The 20,951-nt window shown below is 48.9% G+C and overlaps 1 protein-coding gene across 3 annotated transcripts in view; it reads left to right on the top strand.

Moving 5' to 3' along the window:
* The window catches only part of MYO1E (myosin IE), a 190,320-nt gene extending 174,394 nt beyond the window's left edge, over window positions 1–15,926 (top strand). The window contains exons 26-28 of one of the 3 annotated variants that reach the window (XM_021693805.2): window positions 662–863; window positions 11,217–11,386; window positions 14,841–15,926. In XM_021693805.2, coding sequence (XP_021549480.2) covers window positions 662–863; window positions 11,217–11,386; window positions 14,841–14,917 — 449 coding nt within the window. In that variant the 3' untranslated portion in view covers window positions 14,918–15,926. Of the gene's footprint in view, window positions 1–661; window positions 864–11,216; window positions 11,387–14,840 lie in introns of those variants that run through there. The other 2 variants (XM_044918014.1, XM_044918015.1) reach the window with 2 other exon arrangements.
* The last annotated feature ends 5,025 nt before the right edge of the window (window positions 15,927–20,951 follow it).

Raw genomic sequence — 20,951 nt, 5'->3', positions numbered from 1 at the left:
AGTGGGAGAAGAGATAAGAGAGAAGAGACCATAACACGATGGAATGGTGATGCCCCTTTTAGCCAGGGCCTGTGGCTCGGAGCCCATCACCATATTCCCTTACTAACCAGGTAACGTGATCTTGACTAGGAACAGTTGTTTGGCTCAGAGAGCTTGCCGTATCTGGATTGATCCAACCAGCGCCACATTTCCCCTGCCTGTGTGGAGTACCCCCTCTACCTCCCACAGCGGGCTCCTGCAGAGGACACCTAAGGCTGACACCCTGGAAATGGATGTCCAACTGTTTAAACAGCTGCCTGCCAGCCCTCTTGAATCATAACCTCACAATTTTTCTCAGATCGAAGAGTGTGCCTGCCAGCTCATGGCCAGCTTACCTTTCCTTGCACGCGGGCTTTGAAACCCTGAACATCTGGTGATTCTAATGTCAGCATGCATGTGTGAGGGTCTGCTATGTTCCAGGCCCTTGCTCGGTAGCTTACAATGTATTAGCACGATTCCTCACGATGTATTTGCAGTCATACCCTCTGTATTTTCAGATGGGAAACTGAGGCCTAGAGAAGCTAAGTAGCTTGCTCTTGGCTAAGAGATGGAAGGAATTTGGAGAGCCTTTTAGCAGAAGATCAGAAAATCAAAGCGTTGTTTTCTCCCCTTCTCTCTCTAGGATACCATCAGAATGGAGTCCTCAAAAACCAGTTTCTGCCACCTCCCCATGCTGCTGGCAGCCAGAGGTTAAATCAGAAAAGTCTGTACACTTCCATGGCCCGCCCACCCTTGCCACGACAACAGTCCACCGGCTCAGACCGAGTGTCCCAGACACCGGAGAGCTTGGATTTCCTTAAGGTCCCAGACCAGGGTGCTGCCGGGTAAGAGTCCCACCTCCCCTAGATGAAGCTGGTGACCTCCCTCTCCCTCGATCACAGCAAGGTCCAGGGATTTCTTTGGGCAGTCTCTGCGTGATTCTAGAGTTGTTTTCCACCTGCGTGTTGTAATCCGGGATCCAAGGCCAAGGCCTCGGGGCTCTTGGTTGACATTCCTGAAAGTACAGCCAGATTGATGGCACACAACTCCTTCTCTGGAGATGGCTTATCATGAACCTCAGAAGACGGTCCCTTTCAGCCCTGAGATTCAGTTATTCTGTGACCTGCCTTGCTGTCTGGCATGGCTGAGGAATGATGGGGTTTTGATCTCTGTGCCTGCAGGTGCATAAACACTACAGCTCAGAGCACCCTCGGAAACATGAAGGAAAACATCCCAGCCTTCTATGAGGTGTGGATGTTTTTATGCATACAGATCATCAGGGCTTCAAAAGGAGAGCCTCTCTGCCTTTCTAGAACTAAAAGTGAAGACTGGTAAAAAGAAACCCAGGGTTTTTAGCTGGAGGAAGGAAGGACTTCTGAAACTCTATATTGATATTCCAAAGAGTCAGCGGTGTGGAAAGGGGGTTGGACATGTCCTGCGGAGTCACCAGGCGTAAAATAAGCCAACCTTAAGATAAGTTGGTGAACTCCGCCAGCAGGTAGATTTTGGCATCGGTAAACAAAAGAGCATTCTAAAAGCCCAAAGATGAACTGCCTTGGGTTGTAAGGAGCGCCTTGTCCTTGGAAGTGTTCAGGCACAGGGTGGATGGAAATAACCAGGCAGAAATACTGTAGAGTGATGTTGTCAAACACCAGATCGGGATAAGGATCTTACCTCAATCCCTGTTCCGCATCTAATGTTGGACCTGCAGTGTACCCTCTCTGAGCGTCGTCTTCCTCACCTGTACGCTGATGGGATACCACCAGGCTGGCAGGGCTGTTGGGAGGATGCGAAAGAACGTACATAAAATATACCCGGCACGGTATTGGACATGTAAGGGGCTACTTGGTCAGCTGTGGCTTGGAGACGACGATGGCGGTGGCGGTGATAAAGCCATTATCTTGTGGTGGTTGAACTGGTGACTTGGAAGCAGTCATCCAATCCCACATGATCCTCAGAGGTGGAGTAGTCTTCCCTGCTGAACCCCAGAACGGGCCTGCTCCAGCCCGCTCTTCCCCTCCTTGGCGCCTACCTCCATATTCCATTCTCTCTGTGTCTCTACAGTGATGAAGGTTCGCGTGTGGTCAGGAGACTTGTGTATGAAGTAGAGCCTTGCTGGGAGAGCAACAACAGCTCCTCCATCCCCTTCTAGGCCCCATTACAGGATGTTTTTCCTGCCTTGTCAGCTTCCTTCTAAAAGACTGTGAAGCTCTTACAAATGTAACCACGTTCTCCTGGGGTTCCTCTTCCCCTGGCTAGTCTCACCTCATTTGGGCTCCAGATATGAAAGCAGCTCAGTTTTGTACAGATAGGCTGACAGTGGAGGGGTTGCCGTCCTTCGCTGGGTCTCTCCCCACCTACCCCCACGCTTGCACAACTAGCTGCCCCCCACCAGTTCCGGCGATCTTGGCCTACCTGACTGGCTTGGTCGAAAGTAGTAGTTCTCAGACTTTAATGTGCATAGAATCACCTGGAGAACTTCCTGGCCCACTTCCAGAGTGTCTGATTCAGTGGGTCCAGAGCGGTGCCCAAGAATTCCCATTTCTACCAAGTTCTCAGATGCTGTTGCTGCTGATCCAGGGACCACATTTTGAAAACCACTCATCTGAAGGCATCTGTTGTCTAATTGATAAAGCCAGGAAAAGATTCTGTGTACAAGTGAATGCAAAGGGTGCTGTTGAGGCGATCGGATTTTTACTCCGTAACCCAGACCTATGCTATTCAGATGGATGGACATAGTGAAAATACTCAAACAACCCTTCCTGGGCCCGGGTTGATGTCCCAAAAGTAGGCAGAGGGTGTGAATCAATCAACAAAACGCACCAAATCTCTTAGCTCTGTCTGTTAGCTTCCTACTTGCTTTGGCTTTGGCAAGCAAGACTATCTTTCCAGCCCTGCTTTGCAAGTTACAGACTTGCACACCAGCCAACAGGGAGCATCTGTCAGCCAAAAGCAGGCAATTTAGGAACATTTTGTCTTAACTGAGGCTGCTCCCTTCCAGCCCTGGGCTGCCTGGCTCCCTTTTTAAGGCTCATCACACCCTTTGCCACTTCTGGGTCTGGGCGTACGTGATGGCGTATCAGGCATACAGGATGGTGGCGTGGTGATGGCGGTGAGGCTGGACGGGGAGGGCACCTTCGCAGCCACCTACCAGGCAGGAAGATGTTCCTGACCCCCCGTGGTGCGTGCACCTTTGAGGCCCGGGAGCTACAAGAATTCCAGCCTGCCTCCTCTTTGCACACTTAGATCTGCTGTGATGCAAACATTGCTTTGAAAAATCGCACTCCGGTCAAAGGGCTGAGCTGCTTCTTGGTATTTATTTTCTAAAACACATGAAGTGAAAATTAAAATGATTTCTACTGTGATCAGAGACCTTAGACAGGCCTGAGGCACATGCCTGAGGCATTTCGGGAGCCTCGGGGTCAGCTGCATTTTGTAACTGCTCTTCACCAAGGAAGCACGAATTGCATTCATTTCATAGCAGCCTGTTGGAGCAAACAGCGGACTCTGGGATCTCAAACCATTCCATAAACACGGACACTCCTGTGTACGTCACAGTTCCAAACAGTGACCTTGAATGTGCCGATCCGTAAAAACCAGATAACCGTGGTCTTCCTCTGCTTGGGCGTTCACACCCTCAGGCTTATCTTTCTTTTCCCTCTGCCACCCCCAGTGCACTTTCCTGTATGGACATATTTAGCATAAGCAATCATTTCTTTTGGATCATGTAATGTGGATAAAATCAAATGGTGTAATTAGCACCTCCAGTTAATTCAGGAAAGTCTTGGTCAGTTTATTTTAGGTTCAGCCAGGTTTTTTGGAGAGAGCATGAAGCCTTCACTAAATTACCATCCCAGCTGGGTTCTTTACCCTTGCCTTGCCGTGTTTGTGACACAGGGGCTATTCTTAGTGGCATCCTCATTGTTACTGGCCAAGGAGACTGAGAGAGCTGTGTCCTGCAGTCTCTCGGCATACCTTTTGAAATATCTGATGCAGCTTCAAGATCTTTCCTGATCCTCGGGAAAGAGAACGGGTTAAGCAAGAATCATACAGACAGTTCATTCATCAGCCTTTGCTCTGACTTCACAGGAACACTGTCTTTTCGGTTGGCCTCTTTAATCCTGCGGTCCATTTCATGGGAGGGCAACTTCACGAAATTTCGAGGTACTCCAGAGATTAATCCAACTAGAAGTTGGAGAAACAGAAAACTATTGAAAGCGCTCAGGGATAGGGCTTCTGGCCATGCCACAAAGGGCAGGAATCGAGAGAAAAATTCAAATGCTGCCTGTATGTCTCTTGACAAGATTCTCCTAATGGATTCATATTTTCAAAGGGCTTAAAATTTCCAACGAGTGTCCAATAGCAATATTTCTCAACCCATAATGTACGGGAGCTGGAGCTGTATCCTGGCCCAGGCAGAGATGAGGCTTAGGAATTCCTGGCATCCATTCCCACGTTTCCAGTAATGTTTATAGGTTCAACCTTTTGGAACAGAGCATATTTTAAAGAGCCAGTGAAATAAAATGCCATTATTTTCCTTCTTGGAATTTCAAGACCTAAATCCCACATCTGCAGAACGAAGAGGTGATATTAGAGAGCCTCATCCCAGCTCACCCTGGGATCGACCAGGTATAGCCAGCTACCCCAGGGGTGTGGGAGCTGCGGAGACGCTCGTGAAAGGTGGCCTGGCCGTGTGCAGAGAGCATGGGAGTCACAGCTGCAGGGACTGGGTGTCGGTCCCATTCATTTGTTCATCCTTCATTGATTCAGTCATCAGGTATTTACTGAGCCCCCTGCCTGTCTGGGCCGCACACCGGACCCAGACATCGCTTCCCTGATTACCTACTATACCCCCTGCTGCTTGTCCCACCGTCTTTCCACACCTTGGGGTCCTCACCTGAGCCACAAGGATAATAATCTCATGTGAAAGCCCACTCCTCGGGGTGTCTTGAAGATGAAGGAAGGGCTTTGTAAATGGCAGGTGTTGTGCGCCTTGAAAGTTTATTTGTATTGGTTTTATTACTGTTATTCGTGTGCTTCGGCCTTATCGGGAAATAGTCCTATTCTACCGGGATTGAAAGGCGGCTTTACTCTCAAGAATTCCGTGGGGTGGAAGCTTCAGGCGTTGCAGGCTTTAGCGGGGGGACGGGCGGCCTGGGGACAAGGGGACGCCCGGCTCTCGTGGGCGCAGAGCAACAGCAAAACGGGAGCCACGAGGTAACGTTAGAACAGACGCTAGCTGCACTTGGACGATGTGAATAAAGTGCCAAACTTCTTCTCCGGCTCTACCGTTCTCCCCTGTCTTCTTCGAGTGAAACATCCTTTGCTCCTTTCCCGGTAACAGCTCACACCCCACGGACAGTGACAGATGTAACCAGCGGCGAGCCAAGGCACGAACGCTCGCTGGGGAGAGCCTTGTCATCACTGGCGTCCGCGGGGGGCTCGCCTTCTCAGGGGCTCTGGGTACCCCGTGAGATTGGGCAGCTGTCCGTGAGGGTTCGGCTGTCGGTGGGTCCCCCTCGGTCCGCCCCCGTCAGGAACACGGGGCAGCCCGGGTGGGAGGCACCCGGGTGGGGTGGGTTAGAGTGTGACTGCGGCAAGGCCCGGTGCCCTGCTCAGAAAAACGACCTGCTGTGAAAGCAAGTTGCTGTAGCTCGGCTTCGCCGTGTGCTTGTTTTCTTCGTGGGGAAGAGATCCACTCAGGGGGTAATGATGGGGGTCACGTCGTCGTAGGGAAACCCGATTGCGTGGCGCCGAAGGAAACAATGGGCTCAGTGACATGGAGTTTTAGAACGATCTGTTAATATATGTAACGCGAAAAGTAACTTACTGTGAATCCGAAAGTCTTGCTCCAACCCCCACGATCCCCATGAAATAATGTTTTTATGACAGTTCTCAGTCAGGTAAAGCTGATTGGGAGCGCACGTGTCGTAAAACACCAGAGCTACCGGAATGATCTAACTCCTGCGCGTGCTTTACGAAACCAATGTAGGCAGAACACTTGGAGACGAGCGAGCAAGGGGTCACCACGGCCGTGTGGGGACGACAGGGTGCTGGGGAGCGGCCGGCCGTCTGGACATGAAAGGGCCTGAGTTGTACTCGGTTGACCAGTTTCCACTCGCCATGGCCAAGGGCAGGCTGCCAGCGTGACCCCGCTGGTCTCGGAGCCGGGAAGAGACGCGCAGCCGCGCCCCATTGGAGTGCTTCCGCCATCCTGAAGCAACCAGACGTGTGTGACGTCAAGCCCGTGGACAGAAGTAAAATGTGGTAGGATAATGAGAAGGGGTTGAGTTTTGAGTATTTATTGCCTTTGCTTTTCATCTCTTCGAACTTGTGTGTTCCATTTCATCTGTAACAATGGCTGTGTTTAACAGCTGACTCGCCGAATTCCCGAGGTGCGACAGCCCCCTCTCCTGGGCCGCACTGAGCCGGCTGCGGCTCCCGTGGGAGCAAGCCCGAAGCCCTTCTTGGCTGCGTTGGCCGGTCGCCCCTTGGCTGCACGTGCAGGGCTCCAGGCCCCTGAAGGGCCCCATTAATCAGTCTCCTCGGGCAGCCAGCAGTCTTTCTCCTTGCTCATTATTGATTACACAGGATCGCCACCTAGTGCTGCCAAGGAGATTGTGTGGGCTTGCGGCGGAGGCTAAGACGGAGCTGGGAAATAAAATGGCTGTGGCCATCACAGGGTTTTCTGTGACGGTTTCGGGGTCCACGCTGTGGTAAAACGGAGAGGCGGCAGGCACGTCGTCGGCGCAGACTTGCTGGGCTCCGTGGTGCATCTGACAGTACAGAGTTTGTTGAGAGCGCGCTATAAAGCATCCTGAGAATTAGAGTTAGCAGTGCTGGGCCGGGGGGCCAGACAGACCCCGGGAGCAGAAAGGTGTGTGCGGCTGGAGCGCGTCTGCCGTTGTGCCATCCGGGGCGGGAGGTCCCAGGAGCCCGGGAGCGCTGGGAGGTGCCCAGAGCAGCCTCGTCTGAGGCGAGGGGATCTGCTTTCATACAGCTGCAGGGAGGGGTTCCCAGGCGACACAGGCCTTCTGCTGAGTCGCACAGGAAGGGGCAAAACAGGCTGAGATGTGAGAGTGGGGCCGCAGGGACTTGGCGCGGACCGATTGCCCCACTGGAGTACTTGTGCTCCTTCCTGGTCACAGGGAAGAGCCAGATCACGGTGACCTCGGGGTTGGTTGTCCACGCAGACACTTCCCTAACGCAAAATGCAGAGCTGTCCCCCACCTCCACGTCCATCCCCCTCAAACACAGCCCCCCAGTCCACACTCTGCTCCCCAGCACCCAGCGCCGCATCTCAAAGCTGCCTAGACGCCCCCTGCTCCCAAATGTGGGGTACTGTGAATCCTGGTTAGCCAAGTGATAAACGAGCACATGGCTTTACGTTGGTAAAGCATGGTGGCCGCGGTCCAGGGCCTGGGACAACCAAGCCCACTGTTGCCAAGGGCCTGCAAGGGAACCCCAATCCCCCAGTATTCCCTGAGGTTTTATTTTGATAGGTTTTACTTTGCCTTATCTTAAGGAAGTATTCTCTGATGCCTTGGGACCAAATACCATGCAATGACTGTGTTGGCCCAGGGGTTTAGATAGTCCTCCCCTCCCCCAGCTCCTCTGCCAGACTGCCTGGTTCTGGGACATCCAGCACCTGCGGCCCGCCAGACTGGCCGAGGTCACTCTGGGTATCAGCAGGGAGCTGCCCAGCCAAGAGGGGTCTATGTCATTTACTTGTTTTGTTTTTTAAGCAGTTTTGAGATATAATTTATATACTATTAAATCAACCCATTTAAAGTACCATTCAGTGGTATTTGGTGCCGAGTTATACAACCATCATTGTAATCTAGTTTAAAAAAAAATTTTTTTAAGTACACTCTGCAAACATGGGGCTCACACTCATGACCCTTAGATCAAGAGTCAAATGCTCCACTGACTGAGCCAGCCAGGTGCCCCATCATAATCTGATTTTAGAATTTTCATCATCCCAGAAAGAAACCTCCTTTCCCCCACCCTCAGTCCCAGCCCTAGGGAACCACTAACCTACTTGTTTCATTATAGATTAGCCTTTTCTGGATATTTTATATGAATGGAATTATTCTTTTGTTAAATTTACTCCTCCGTGGTATATTTTTCTGTATGTATTGCAGATGGAATTGTTTTCTCAATCTTGTATTCTCTAATCTTGCTGAACTTGTTTATTGGTTCTGATAGTTTTTTTAGTGCATTCCTTAGGTTTTTTTCTACATGCAAGATCATCTCATCTGCAAATAGAGGTATTTTTACTTCTTTTCCGGTCTGAATGCCTTTTATTTTTCTTGACTAATTGCTCTGGCTAGAGCTTCTAGTGCAGTATGGAACAGAAGTGGTAAGAGCGGACATCTGTTTTGTTCCTGATCTTGGGGAGAAAGCAGTGTCCCCTAAAGATGATATAAGCTAGGAATACGTGAACAGGGTGCCCTGACCCCAACCAGGGCTCATAAAAGAAAGGTGGAAAGGTACCAGTGTGGCCTGCAGCAGGACTGGAGGCTGGAAGCCAGCGGGGGCCACTCCCGGCAGGGACTTTGTAGGCTCCATGCAAGTCTTAGTCCATTTCCCAGGAGCAGGAGAAGCTGTCGGGATTTTTAGTGGAGGGTGAAGTGAACTAACAGATACTGAGTTGGGGGATATTCAGGGAGCCCGGGAAGGAAGCAACTGGTAGCAAAGACATGAAGGAGGAGGAACTGCCAGGGTTTGGTCAAAGCTGGAGGTGATGGGCAGAGCAGCCAGGGGGTGACTCCCAGGATTGCTGCAGGAAGGACAGTCCTACATTTCAGAGCATCATCTACCTTCTTCTCCACACTAAGAGGCCCCCTGGCCCCTTTTTCCCCAGGGACTATACCTAAGTCCCAATACTCTTGGGTCCAGACGCCTCATCAACTGCCCTAATGTTCGTAGGTTTCCCCCCTGGACATAAGAGAGGCCAGATCTCCATCCACGAGTATCTGGGCGCGGGGAGAGAGAGAGAGAGAGCGTGTGTGTGCGTGCACGCATGCGCGCACACCCTTCCAACCCTGCACCCTGGAACCAGCAGGCTGGAGTCTTTCCTCCCTCCCAGGGTATTCTAATGCACACCCCTCCTATGCACCCCCCCTTCCTTGTTGCTGGGAAATCAGATGACTTCTGGTATCCAGGCTAATGGCTCTTATTAACCAGATGCTGACACATCCCTAATGTATAGGTTGCTTAATTAAAAGCCTGCTTGCGGGGCACCTGGGTGGCTCAGTCGTTAAGCTCCTGTCTTCGGCTCAGGTCATGATTCCAGGGTCCTGGGATCGAGCCCCGCATCGGGCTCCCTGCTCAGCAGGAAGCCTGCTTCTCCCTCTCCCACTCCCCCTGCTTGTGTTCCCTCTCTAGCTGTCTCTCTCTCTGTCAAATAAATAAATAAAATCTTAAAAAAAAAAAAAAAAAAAAAAGCCTGCTTGCCTGGCCAGCTTTCAGAGAGGCAAGCACTTCTCTAGCAGGGAATGGGGATTTCTAATTGACTAGGGAGGAAATGATGTCATGCTAGTGATCTACAAGATGCTGTCCTCTATGATGAAAGTGCTTGGTGGTGGGTGGGTAGGTGGGGACCTAAGAAGAGTAGAGCCTGAGTAACCTTGGGGTTTGCTCCCCACCCACGCAGGGAGCCCCGGGCAGCCCCCTGAAACCCCACCCCTGACAGAGTCCTACCTCCCCCCAAGCTGGCAGCCAGTGCCCCCCCCCACACCCAGATATTATCTAACTTGCTCATCAGCACCCAGTGCACATCTGTTATCATGGGACTTCAGGAGGCATGGCTCAAAGCTGGGTGTGCTTTCACCCCCACACACAACTCAGGCCAGGGGGAGTGGGGGGAGGGACCCTCCCTTCTTCTTCCTGCCACAGGTGTGAACACAGCCAGCCCCACTGAGTTGAGTACAGCCCAATTTCTCCAAAAAGAAATCTTGAACTTAGGTTTGTTTTGTGAGCAAATGAATGTAGGCTTTTCCTGGTTTCTCCTCAAGCAAAGTGGGAAAGAAAACGTTTACTACTTTTTTTTCTAAATGCCTGTATGAACATACTTAACAAAGAGTTGTTTCAGATAGAAGTTTAAAATCGCTCAAGCTACAGTGCCTCTGAGACATGTACGAAGGGAGGCTGGAGGCAGTGTGGTGTGTAGAAAGAATACATGTAAAGCTCGAAGACCTGGCTGAGGGCGCTGGAGCTGGAGATGGTTTTGATGACCGCGATGAGGCGGGGGAGGCACTGCCGGCATCCACCGGGTAGAGGCCGGGATGCTGCTCTCAGCCTGCAGTACACCGAGCCTGGGGCGGCCCCCTCGGAGCATCCCCAGCAGTGCTGGCCCCAGACGGCAGTGGCGCTGAGGCTGAGAAACTGCCCGCGCAAGAGTATTCAAAGCAGCAGTTTTATTTTTGCTATTTTTTCGCAATACTGGAAATGAAATCATCCCAAGTGACCATCAACAGGGGACTGGAGAAGTAAGTTGTGACATATTCGTGCCATGGAAGAGGCTGAGAGAGAAATCTTTCTCTCTCAAACTTCTCTTAGCCATTGGACACGCATTCTCGTGGCCAGTACATTCATGCATCACTAGGGTGTATCTCAAAAATAGAGCAAATGATAGAACATGATTCCTTTGGGGATGCCTGGGTGGCACAGTCGGTTAAGCGTCGGACTCGTGATTTCGTTTCAGGTCATGATCTCAGGGTCGTGAGATTGAGCCCTGCGTCGGGTTCTGCACTGGGCGTGGAGCCTGCTTAAGATTGTGTCTCTGTCTCCCTCTGTTCCCCACCCCCACCCCGCCCTAAAAAAAAAGAACATTCCTTTTGTACAGTAAAAAAATAGGCAAACTATGTGTACTGTTTGGGGATACTTGTGTGTATGGTAAGACCACAAAGAAAAGCAGAATTATTAATACAAAATGCAGGGTGGTGGTCGATTCTGGGAAGGATGGCTGTTGAGAGGCACCTGCAGGCTTCTGGGGCACTGGCAAAAGTTCTGTCTCCAGAGTTGGGGGCGGGGGTATTTTTATTCTCAGAGTAAGTTTGGGAATTGACGTATCTTCTAGGGATGGAACTGGATTTGAACTTGAGCGGGCCAGTGCTGGCCCCGTGCTCCAGACCACCACACGGTGCTGCCTCCTGTTAGGTCCTGTCTCTCACCTGCCTCCACTCTCTCCACAGTGTCCGGAGGCAAACGAGCAGTCGGCCTCCCCCAGCCGGGGGCAGACCTAAGCCCCAGCCCAAGCCTAAGCCTCAGGTGCCACAGTGCAAGGCTCTCTATGCCTATGATGCTCAGGACACAGATGAACTCAGCTTCAATGCCAATGACATTATCGACATTATCAAAGAAGGTAAGTGCATGGCTGGCTGGCTGGCTGGGACAGCCTCCTAAAGAACATTCAGTCACAGTGCTATAAAAACTAGTTTAAACATGAAGGGAATTTATAGGCTGCTCTAACTGAAACTTGTAGCAGGAATCTAGACTTCAGGCTCAGTTTGATCAAGGCTCCAATTTTTTTTTATTTATCATTTTTTTTAAATACTTCTTCAGCTCTGCCTTCTATGTATTTGCTCCCTTCTTGGCTGTTTTCCCTCATGGCAGCAAAGTGGCTGCCTCAGTTCCAGCAAACAGATCGAACTAGGTCTGAAATCTTTCTCTCTCAAACTTCTCTTAGCCATTGGACAAAAGTCCTAGGTTTCACTCTGATTAGACCAAATTGGTCGTGTGTCCATCCCTGAATCTCTGTAGCAAGACTAGGGCTGTACCTATAGTAGGTTAGGCATGGCAGGGACTTCTGTAGGAAACGGGAGGTAGGACTATCCCACCCAAACTTGATGGCCTCCTCATACGGAAGGTAGATGGAAGTCAGGGAGGCAACCTGTAACATCTCTTATAAAAGTAGTCTGTGGGCTTGGCTGAATGCTTTATTAATTTGGTAGAGAAGATAAGTTATAATATACATATGACCAAACATTAGTGCTTATGGAAGTATTTTTTAAAAGATAACTCCGGGGGGTGCCTGGGTGGCATAGTCGGTTGAGCATCTGACTCTTTTTATTTTTTTTTTCTTTTTTTAAAGATTTTTATTTATTTTTTGACAGAGAGAGAGAGAGAGAGACAGCGAGAGAGGGAACACAAGCAGGGGGAGTGGGAGACGGAAAAGCAGGCTTCCCACCGAGCAAGGAGCCCGATGTGGGGCTCGATCCCAGAACCCTGGGATCATGACCTGAGCCTAAGGCAGACGCTAAACGGCTGAGCCACCCAGGCGCCCCGAGCATCTGACTCTTGATTTCAGCCCAGGTCATGATCTCAGGGTCATGGGATGGAGCCCTACGTTGGCTCTGCGCCCAGTGGGGAATTTGCTTGGGATTCCCTCTCCCTCCCCCTCCCCCTCCCCATTCTCTCTCTCTCTCTCAAGTAAATAAATAAATCTTTAAAAAAAAAAAAAAAAAGGTAACACCTGACTTAGGATGTTTAAAAAGCACCTTGAAGGAAATGGCATTTTTGGTGGGGAATGGGGGGAGAGACAGAGAAGCCAGGGAGGCTAGAAAGAGCAGATCATTTTAGGAAAATGAGCTCAACCCTGTGGCAGGATTCCCCAGGGGATGTCATAGGAGACGAGATGAAGCTAAGAGTGGCCTGATGGTGGAGGGCCCTGAATGTCGGGCTCAAGAGGATTTGTGGACAATACGGAGCCATCCATTAGGGGCAGAGCAAGGACAGCCTGAGTGAAGTGGGCCTTGGTAAGTTCAGCCTTCGGGAAGAGGTGGCCGAGGACAGACAGTTCCAAGAATGGTGTTTTTAACCGATTCCTTCATCACAGGGGTCACTCTGAGGAGACTTGTAGGTCCCTGGGCTGATCTCCTTCTAAATGGCCTCTGGGCATTATTTTGACCTCCTTGAGCCATCTAGTTTGCCATAGATGTTAATATTTCAGCCATTTAATATCCTTCCTAGAAAGTGTCGGAGTAGAAATAAAAGTTGAAATAAATGCTTAGTAAACACAAACAGAATTTTTATCACTAGCTTTGTTCAGCAAAAATATTGGAAATGACCAATTACCAAGTAACAAAGATTGGCTAAATAAGCTTTGCTCTGTCCATTCAGTGAACTTCGATGACATAGATTTTTATTAGAGATAATGATGCAGTAATATGGCATACTTACTGAAATGGAAAAATGTTCATGGGAAGAAAAGGTTGTAGACTGGACTATAGTCTTATTTTTGTAAAAATATAAAACATATGGCTCTCTGCACGTATGTATATATTCATATGTGGTCTCATTAAGTGTTGAATTTTAAGTGAGTATTGCTTTCTTTTCATTTCTCAATATTTCAGATTTTTCTAGAAAGAACACATATTTTGGGTTGAATCAAAAGTTACATATTTGTGTAAAATGTGGAGTCCTAGGAGTTCTCAGAAAATGCTATAAATTATCACTGTAATTGGTACAGTGCATTGTGAGTACAGGAATAGACATCTAGATAAATGAGACAATCCAGAAAGAGACCCATGTGTGTACAGGTGTTTAATATAGGATAAATGTGGCCTTTGAAATCAGGGGAAAAGAGAGACAACGACTTTCCATTTTGAAAAGAAAAGAAAGTTAGGGCTCTACCTCATACCCAGAACAAATATCAGATGAATTAGAGATCTAAAATACGTAAATGAATTATCATGATCTGAGCCACCCAGGCACCCCGCTTTTGTACTTTTAAAAGCACACAGAAGAGTATTACCTATTATAACAATGAATTATGTTGTCTTACAGAATAAAAGGTCTATGTTCTTTGAGCCAGGAATCTCTCCTATAGAGCTACTTGCATGCAGACGTAAAGATACTGGTATGGACATTTATTCCATCAGTAGTGGAAAAAGTGGGAACAAACGTCCATCACCAAGTAAATGGTTCTATAAATCTTGGTATACAGTACAGCTGTTTAAAAATGAGATGCAGACGTGGAAAGACAATATCTATTAAGTATTAAAAAGCAAGATGCAGAATAGTAAGATAGAGTGGCCCGTTTCTGTTTAAAATGAGTGTGTGTGTGGTTATAATCACAGAAGAGGGTCTGGAAGAATGTAGACTACATGCTTTTTCCTGGTGGAGGGCCTGGGATTAAGGTGGGAGGTGTGGCAGATCAGGTTCTTCCAGAAACATTCCGCGCTGGAGGAAGGAGTGGGAAAGGTGTAGGGGGCAAGTAGCCCTGTGTGAGGAAAAGGGGGGAGGCAGGACTGGGGGCCATCTCACCACCCCCAGCCAGCCTCCCGCGGCCCAGCCGCTGCTCCAGAGTAAAGACTGCTGGGTGAGCTGGTGTGCCTGGGCCCCACGGGGAGCAATCACCCTCATCTCAGAGGCCGAGCAAAGCCTCATGTGGGAGCAACAGGGACCCTGAGTGGTCTGTCTGTGTCTGCTGTGGGGGAGGGGTTACTTTTTACAACAACGCGTTCATTTAAAAGAAAATAAAGGGGCACGTGGGTGGGTGGCTCAGTCAGTTAAGCCGTTAAGCATCTGCCTTCGGCTCAGCTCACGGTCCCAACGTCCTGGGATCGAACCCCACGTCGGGCTCCCCACTCAGTGGAGAGTCTGCTTCTCCCTCTCCCTCCGCCGCTCACTCTCTCCTGCTCAAATGAATAAAATCTTTAAAAAAATTAACAAAAGAAAATAAAGAAGGACAAAGAATGCAGACGGAGGGAGCCAAACCACCTTTGCCCACGTGATACACCCGTAGGGCAGGGTGTGTTTGGCCCAGGCAGGGCCGCCTTGCTCACCCTCACTCTCGCCATCTCTGTCTCCCACAGATCCTTCTGGCTGGTGGACGGGTCGACTACGAGGCAAGCAGGGCTTGTTCCCCAACAACTATGTGACCAAGATCTGAGGCGCAAGAGACTCTGACTCACGGGTGAAGGAGCTCCAGACAGGGAAGGGGATGTTTGGGGTTCTCCTTCTGATCCATAGCAAGCAACTGCTTCCTCCTTTAAGGCCTGGAGTTTTTCTGGCACCTTCCCCATGGAGGACATTGAAATGCTGGGTTCGGGACAGGGTGTGTCACTCCATAAATGATCCTAAAAGGTAGCCCTATTCATAGGAGCCCAGGAGGGCAAAACAACCACCCACTAAGATTTATTTATTGTATTTAAACCTGGTGAGAGGACAGGCGAGGTCCACTCAGACCTTGTTGGCTCTATCAAAACAGCACCCCACTCGCTCACCAGGCCCAGGGATTGGCTGTAGGCGGCCGCTGACAAGTGCCTTTAGTCAAAGAGCACATTTCTTTCAACCCTCTTTACCTTACCAGACACACACATTCCTCTCTGCCACTTTCCCTCAGGGAGGACCTGCCCTCTACAGGCTGGGCTTGGCATGAGCGGGCACTTCCCGTGCAGATGCCAAGGGCCAGCGTGGCCTGTGGAGCCCACAGGTGCAGAGGGGTGCTGGTTTATGCTTCGCCAGGACCATCAGGCTGCTGGGCAGGGGCTGGGGGCTGGGGGCCTTGCTTTCTCTGGGTCTTCAGTTGGAATGTGGCTGGCCCATGTTGGTTTTGTGTTTAATGCTGTACCTATTACAAGAAGGATCTCTTTTTTCAAGCTGTACATTTATAAAAACAGATCATATACTGTATATATAAAAATCTTAAGATGGTAGAAACATGTATGAATGTACTAAGTAGTATTCCACTGTACTTATTCGTAAGGTAGGTTTTATTACAAATCTCCCACCAGGTACTTACAAATGTGCACTACTCCTTTTCAACTATAGAATCAGTGTTACTGCTTTCTAGCCCAGCCCCTGCAAATCCTCCTCAACCCTTGCCCTGTAGGTAATTTTCCTCTGTCCCCTGTCCCTCCCCCTACCTCCTAAATAAATAAAGGAATCAGTGAACCACCTGTTCTTTTGTGACATTTGTTATGGGTGGAAGTGTGTCTCCCTATCTCCTCAAAAAAAAAAAAAAAGATACATTAAAGCCCTAAACCCCAGTACCCCACGGTATGACCTTATTTGGAAATAGAGGGTCTTTACAGAGATAATCAAGTTAAAATGAAGTCATTAGGTTGGGCCCCAGACCAATATAACTGGTGTCCAGGTAAAAAGGGGACATTTGGACACGGATGGACACAGAGAGGGAAGAGGACGTGAAGGGACAGCCGACTACAGCCAAGGAGAGGGGCCTGGTACAGATGTGCTTCCTTTAAAGCCCTCAGAAAGAACCAACCTTACCCACACGCAGCAGATCTTGAACTTCTAGGTTCCACGGTTGGAAGACAGTCCATTTCTGTCAGTAAACCACCCAGTCGGTGGCACTTTGTGAAGGCGAGACTAGCAGGCCAGAGCGGTGGTTATTGCAGTAATAGTGAAAAGTCGGAAACGATGGAATGTCTATCGATGAGGCAGTGGTTCTCGGGGGAGACGGTCTCTTCTCTGCCTCTCCTTCTCCTGGTTGCCTCGGCCTTTCTGAAGCTATTGGGAAAGTAGGGTTTGACCAGCACACACCTTTTTGTCATTCCAAGATTCCTGAGTCCAGGGGAAAAATTATCAGGGGTTACATATAAGGAAAAAAAAAATGTATCTGAACTTAGAACAAAGTAAACCACTTAATTCTGTGTGTTCAAGAACAGAACAATAACAAATAATGTTTAAAGTATAGTTTGGTTCCAGGATGCCTGGGTGGCTCAGTTGGTTGAGCAGCCAACTCTTGATTTCAGTTCAGGTCATGATCTCAGGGTCTTAAAAAAAAAAAAAAAAAATTGGGGGCCAAGTGACAGGACAGCCTGAATTAAATAAAAGTTATTTTGAAAAGGCCTATCTTGAGGATAAATGTTAACTCAAGCTTTGGAGGAACTAAGGTGACCTTGGGCAGTGGAAGGAATCACTTGTGAAATTCCTTAAATAAAAATGTATTCAAAAAAAGGATGAGGTTGTGCCACTTGAGACAACATGGACAGGCTGAAAAGACAAACACCATATGATTCCATTCATAAGTAGAATCTAGGAAAAAAAGAACAAACAAAAAACAGAATCAGACCTATAAATACAGAGAAATGGGAGGGGCGGGGGGTAGGGAGATCGCAAAATGGGCAAGGGGGAGTGGGAGATCCAGGCTTCCAGCCATAGAATGAACAAGTCATGGGAATAAAAGGCACAGCATAAGGAATGCGGTCAATGACACTGTAATAGTGAGGTCGTGAGAGAGATGGCAGCTACACTTGGGAACGCAGCATAATGTATAAACTTGTCAAATCACTGAGTTGTATACCTGAACCTACTATAGCATTGTGTCAGCTATACTCAAAAATTATTGGCTTTATATAATTTTCCTAATGTTATGCATTAAAAAAATGGGGGGGAATCAATCTTGGCTGCTTTTAATTTAATGATAGGCCTTCAAAACTGGTGTGTAACTGGGACCCCTCAGGCTCTAGGTGACAACATAGGAACAGAGTCTAACATCCACACAAGCAGCTAGAACAGCCCCGGCTCGCGGGGGTCACAGAGCAAGCCCCAGCCCTGCACCCATGTGCCTTACCTAGTGCCAGGCTCGAGGAGGTCCTCAATGTTGCTTAAACAGGTGAGTAAATTCATTGAAGTCACGATCCTAGGTTTCTCTTGGCTCCGCATCTAGCCAGGCCTGCCATTTTGTTCCCTGTTAGTTAGGTCAAGAGTCACTTCACCTGGGAGACTGTAAGTAAAGAAGATCAAGGGGCCACCCCTGCCTTCTAGAACACGCCATCCTGTTTGGGATGATGGTGTGCTTGTGCACATACACCACACATGTAGAAAACGCAGTGTAAGGATGTGAGAGAACCCTTCAACCAGAGGTTTAAAGTAACTAAGCACCTTGAGCAGGCTTGAACGTTCCCTCAGGCAGAGATGTTCAATGAGTAGCAGACCAGCAGTTCTCAAACCTTTTGGCCTCAGAACCCCTTTACACTCCAATATTATTGAAGACCTCAGAGTTCTGCTTTTGTCCGTACAGCTATTGGTATTTACTATATTAGAAATTCAAACAGAAAAATTTAAAAACACCAAAACCACATACACATTCTACTAACCACCAGAGTGAGGACATCATCACATGTCATGTAGCTTCTGGAAGATTCCACCACACACTAATGACAGACAAGAATGAAAAAAAGCAAGGGACGCCTGGGTGGCTCAGTCGGTTAAGCGTCTGCCTTCAGCTCAGGTCATGATCCCAGGGTCCTGGGATCGAGTCCCGCATCGGGCTCCCTGCTCCGCGGGGAGCCTGCTTCTCCCTCTGCCTCTTTCTCTCTGTCTCTCATGAATAAATAAATAAAATCTTAAAAAAAAAAAAAAAAAGAATGAAAAAAAGCAACTAACATCCTAGTCTTATCATGAAAATAGTTTTGACCTCATGGCCTTCTTCAAGGAGTCTCAAGGACCCCCAGGCCACATTTTGAGAACCACCAGAGGGGCTAAGTGCTAATGAACGGGGGGTGCAGCTGGCTCTCTGAAAACATCATGTGAAAGGGCCATCTCTTCCCCAATGTTTCAGGACGCCAGACTAATGCCCACGGAGAGGACAAAGGGTGAGGCCTTTCTTATAACCTGTTCTGCCAACAGTCGTGCAAACCATGCACATGTATTGTCCCAGCCCATCTGATCAAACGTGACTCACCACCATTACCAAGTCCAGCCCTATGAAGGTGGAAAGGGGATGAGAAGCATTTTTTAAAGAACATTCCTTGCAACGTGCACACACCATGTCCACTCACAGTCTAGTGGCTGGAACTTAGTCACGTGGCCTCAACTGCCAGGGAAGCTGGGAGTCTCTTGCTGGGGACAGCAAGTCTCAGTGCAGAGAGCAGCTCATCCAGGGCACCAGGGAGAGCTTCCTCCTTCCAGGCAGAGCAGTCCACGAGAACAAGTGCGAGACAACACGGCTGTGTGCCCCCATAACTGACGACCTCCACTGGCGTGCCACGGAGCAGGGCTTGTACAGAATCCCAATCTTTTCCCATCCGGACTCCCTGCAAACTCCACAGCCCTCCCCTGCGTGCCGCTGGGCAGACGAGGCCGGCCCTGCCTCTACTGGCTGCTTTTACAGTGCTTTCAGCAGCAGGTGGGGGCAGAGTCCGGTTTCAGGAGCACTGTGTGCACGGGATGTATCTTCCGGGGAGAACCTACTGCTGTCCCCGGTTCCCTTCACTTTTATGGTCAAAGAGTGGGAGCCATTCTGCTATGTCGCTTGCTCCCTTTGCTGCCTCCCTTTGGGTTTCTCCCAAGGCCTCGCTGGCCTTCACAGCTGCTCCTGAATTAGCTTATTTTACTCTTACCAGCTACCAGACGCCTTTCCCTCCTACAGCACTGTAGCTGCCCCTCTGACAGGCATGGCCTTGTCTAAAACCACTCGCAAGAAGGCTCAGTCCAGTTCACTCCCTTGCCCCAGGTCATGTAGCTCATAAGGAGAGGAACCATCATTTGACCCCTGATCTGACCCCCAAGGCCGGTGCTTTTCATCTCTGTCTTCAATCCAGCTAATATCGAGGAGTTTGATGGTCTAATTGTCAGCCTTCCAACTTCCAATTATACTTTTCTCAAAGAACAAGAACCAAAAAAATAATAATAATCAAGAACCAAAATAAAAAGAAGAAGAAAAACTCACAAATAAGACTCCACAGCTTTAAATTTGCAAACTCCTTTGACGGGAAGGGTGGTGTCTACATATCTTTGAATGCCCAGAGTCCATCTCTTTCCAAGACCATCAACTTCCTTAAAATAACAGCCACGAACATTGGAGCACATCCAGATGCGGCGCTAAGGGCTTGCCATACCTTTCTCAGTACTCCAACACTATGAGGGAGATGCTCGGACCCCCATTCTACACACACAGACATGGGCACAGAGATCCCACAGCTGCTAACGAGACTCCAACCCGTGCAATCCAGCTTCAGGATCTGTGCTCTTCAAATACTGTGCTTACATCATCTCATTTTCTAATTTCAGTGTTTTTACGATATTATGATTTCTACTTTTATAGCTTATTTCACATTTATAACACTAATTTAGTTTTGGGTGCCTGCTGAGGCACATAAGGAAGTATCTGAAAGGTCTTTTTTTTTATGACATTCTGGAAGTATGAATTTCCTGAATCAGTCTATTTAATATTTAACTAAGCAAAATATATAATAAGGAAGCTATAAAACGTCTTCAGAATATTCCTACAAAACCCGTCGCTTCTTGATGAGAAGCTGGAGCTCAAGCATCCCTGGGCGATTAACTTGGCTTTTCAGAGCCAGGAAAGCTCCCTGCATGGTCTCACTTCATTGCTATTCACATGTGTGACCCAAGTCAGTCTAAGGCTGCCATGGGAACAAGTCTCGTTCAACCAGGGACACTTAGAAGCTTTACACCGGGACTTCAACATACACAGCTTCCAGGTTCCCTGTGCTTGAGCGCTTGGCACCTACAGACTTCTGTAGGCGGCCCTGACCTGCCTAGGGAGAGAGATGGGGAGCAAGCCCTAGCTGGAGCCAGCCAGGCTCTCCTCCCAGGCCAGGCACAAGCCACAGCTGCGTCCCAGAACCAGCACCCGCAGACCTCGCTGCCCCACACAAGGCAGCTTTACCACACTCTCGACTGGGGGGAAGAAAGGAATTTACTGCAAAACTTCTCAGAGCCTGTATGAATCTCAAAGTGAGTTGCAGTGTTTCCCAAATGTATTTGACTAGCTCCTTTCTTGTCAAAAGCAATTAACATGTGTTGAACTAATAGTTTGGGAAGTTGTTGCTATAAGGCACTCATTTATTTTATGGTGTTTTTTTTTTTTTTAAGTTAGTGGTTGGAGACCGAGAATGCATTCCCCCGTAGAAAATAATGTTAAATGTGATCAACTGCCCACCAAAAAATAATAACAAATAGTAACCTACGAGGTGGCTGAAATAGGAAAATGC

Source organism: Neomonachus schauinslandi, chromosome 9 (assembly GCF_002201575.2).
Source record: "Neomonachus schauinslandi chromosome 9, ASM220157v2, whole genome shotgun sequence".
NCBI classification, from domain to species: Eukaryota; Metazoa; Chordata; class Mammalia; order Carnivora; family Phocidae; genus Neomonachus; species Neomonachus schauinslandi.
Note: the sequence above shows the minus strand (reverse complement) of the source record. Positions and strands in the feature narration are given on the sequence as shown.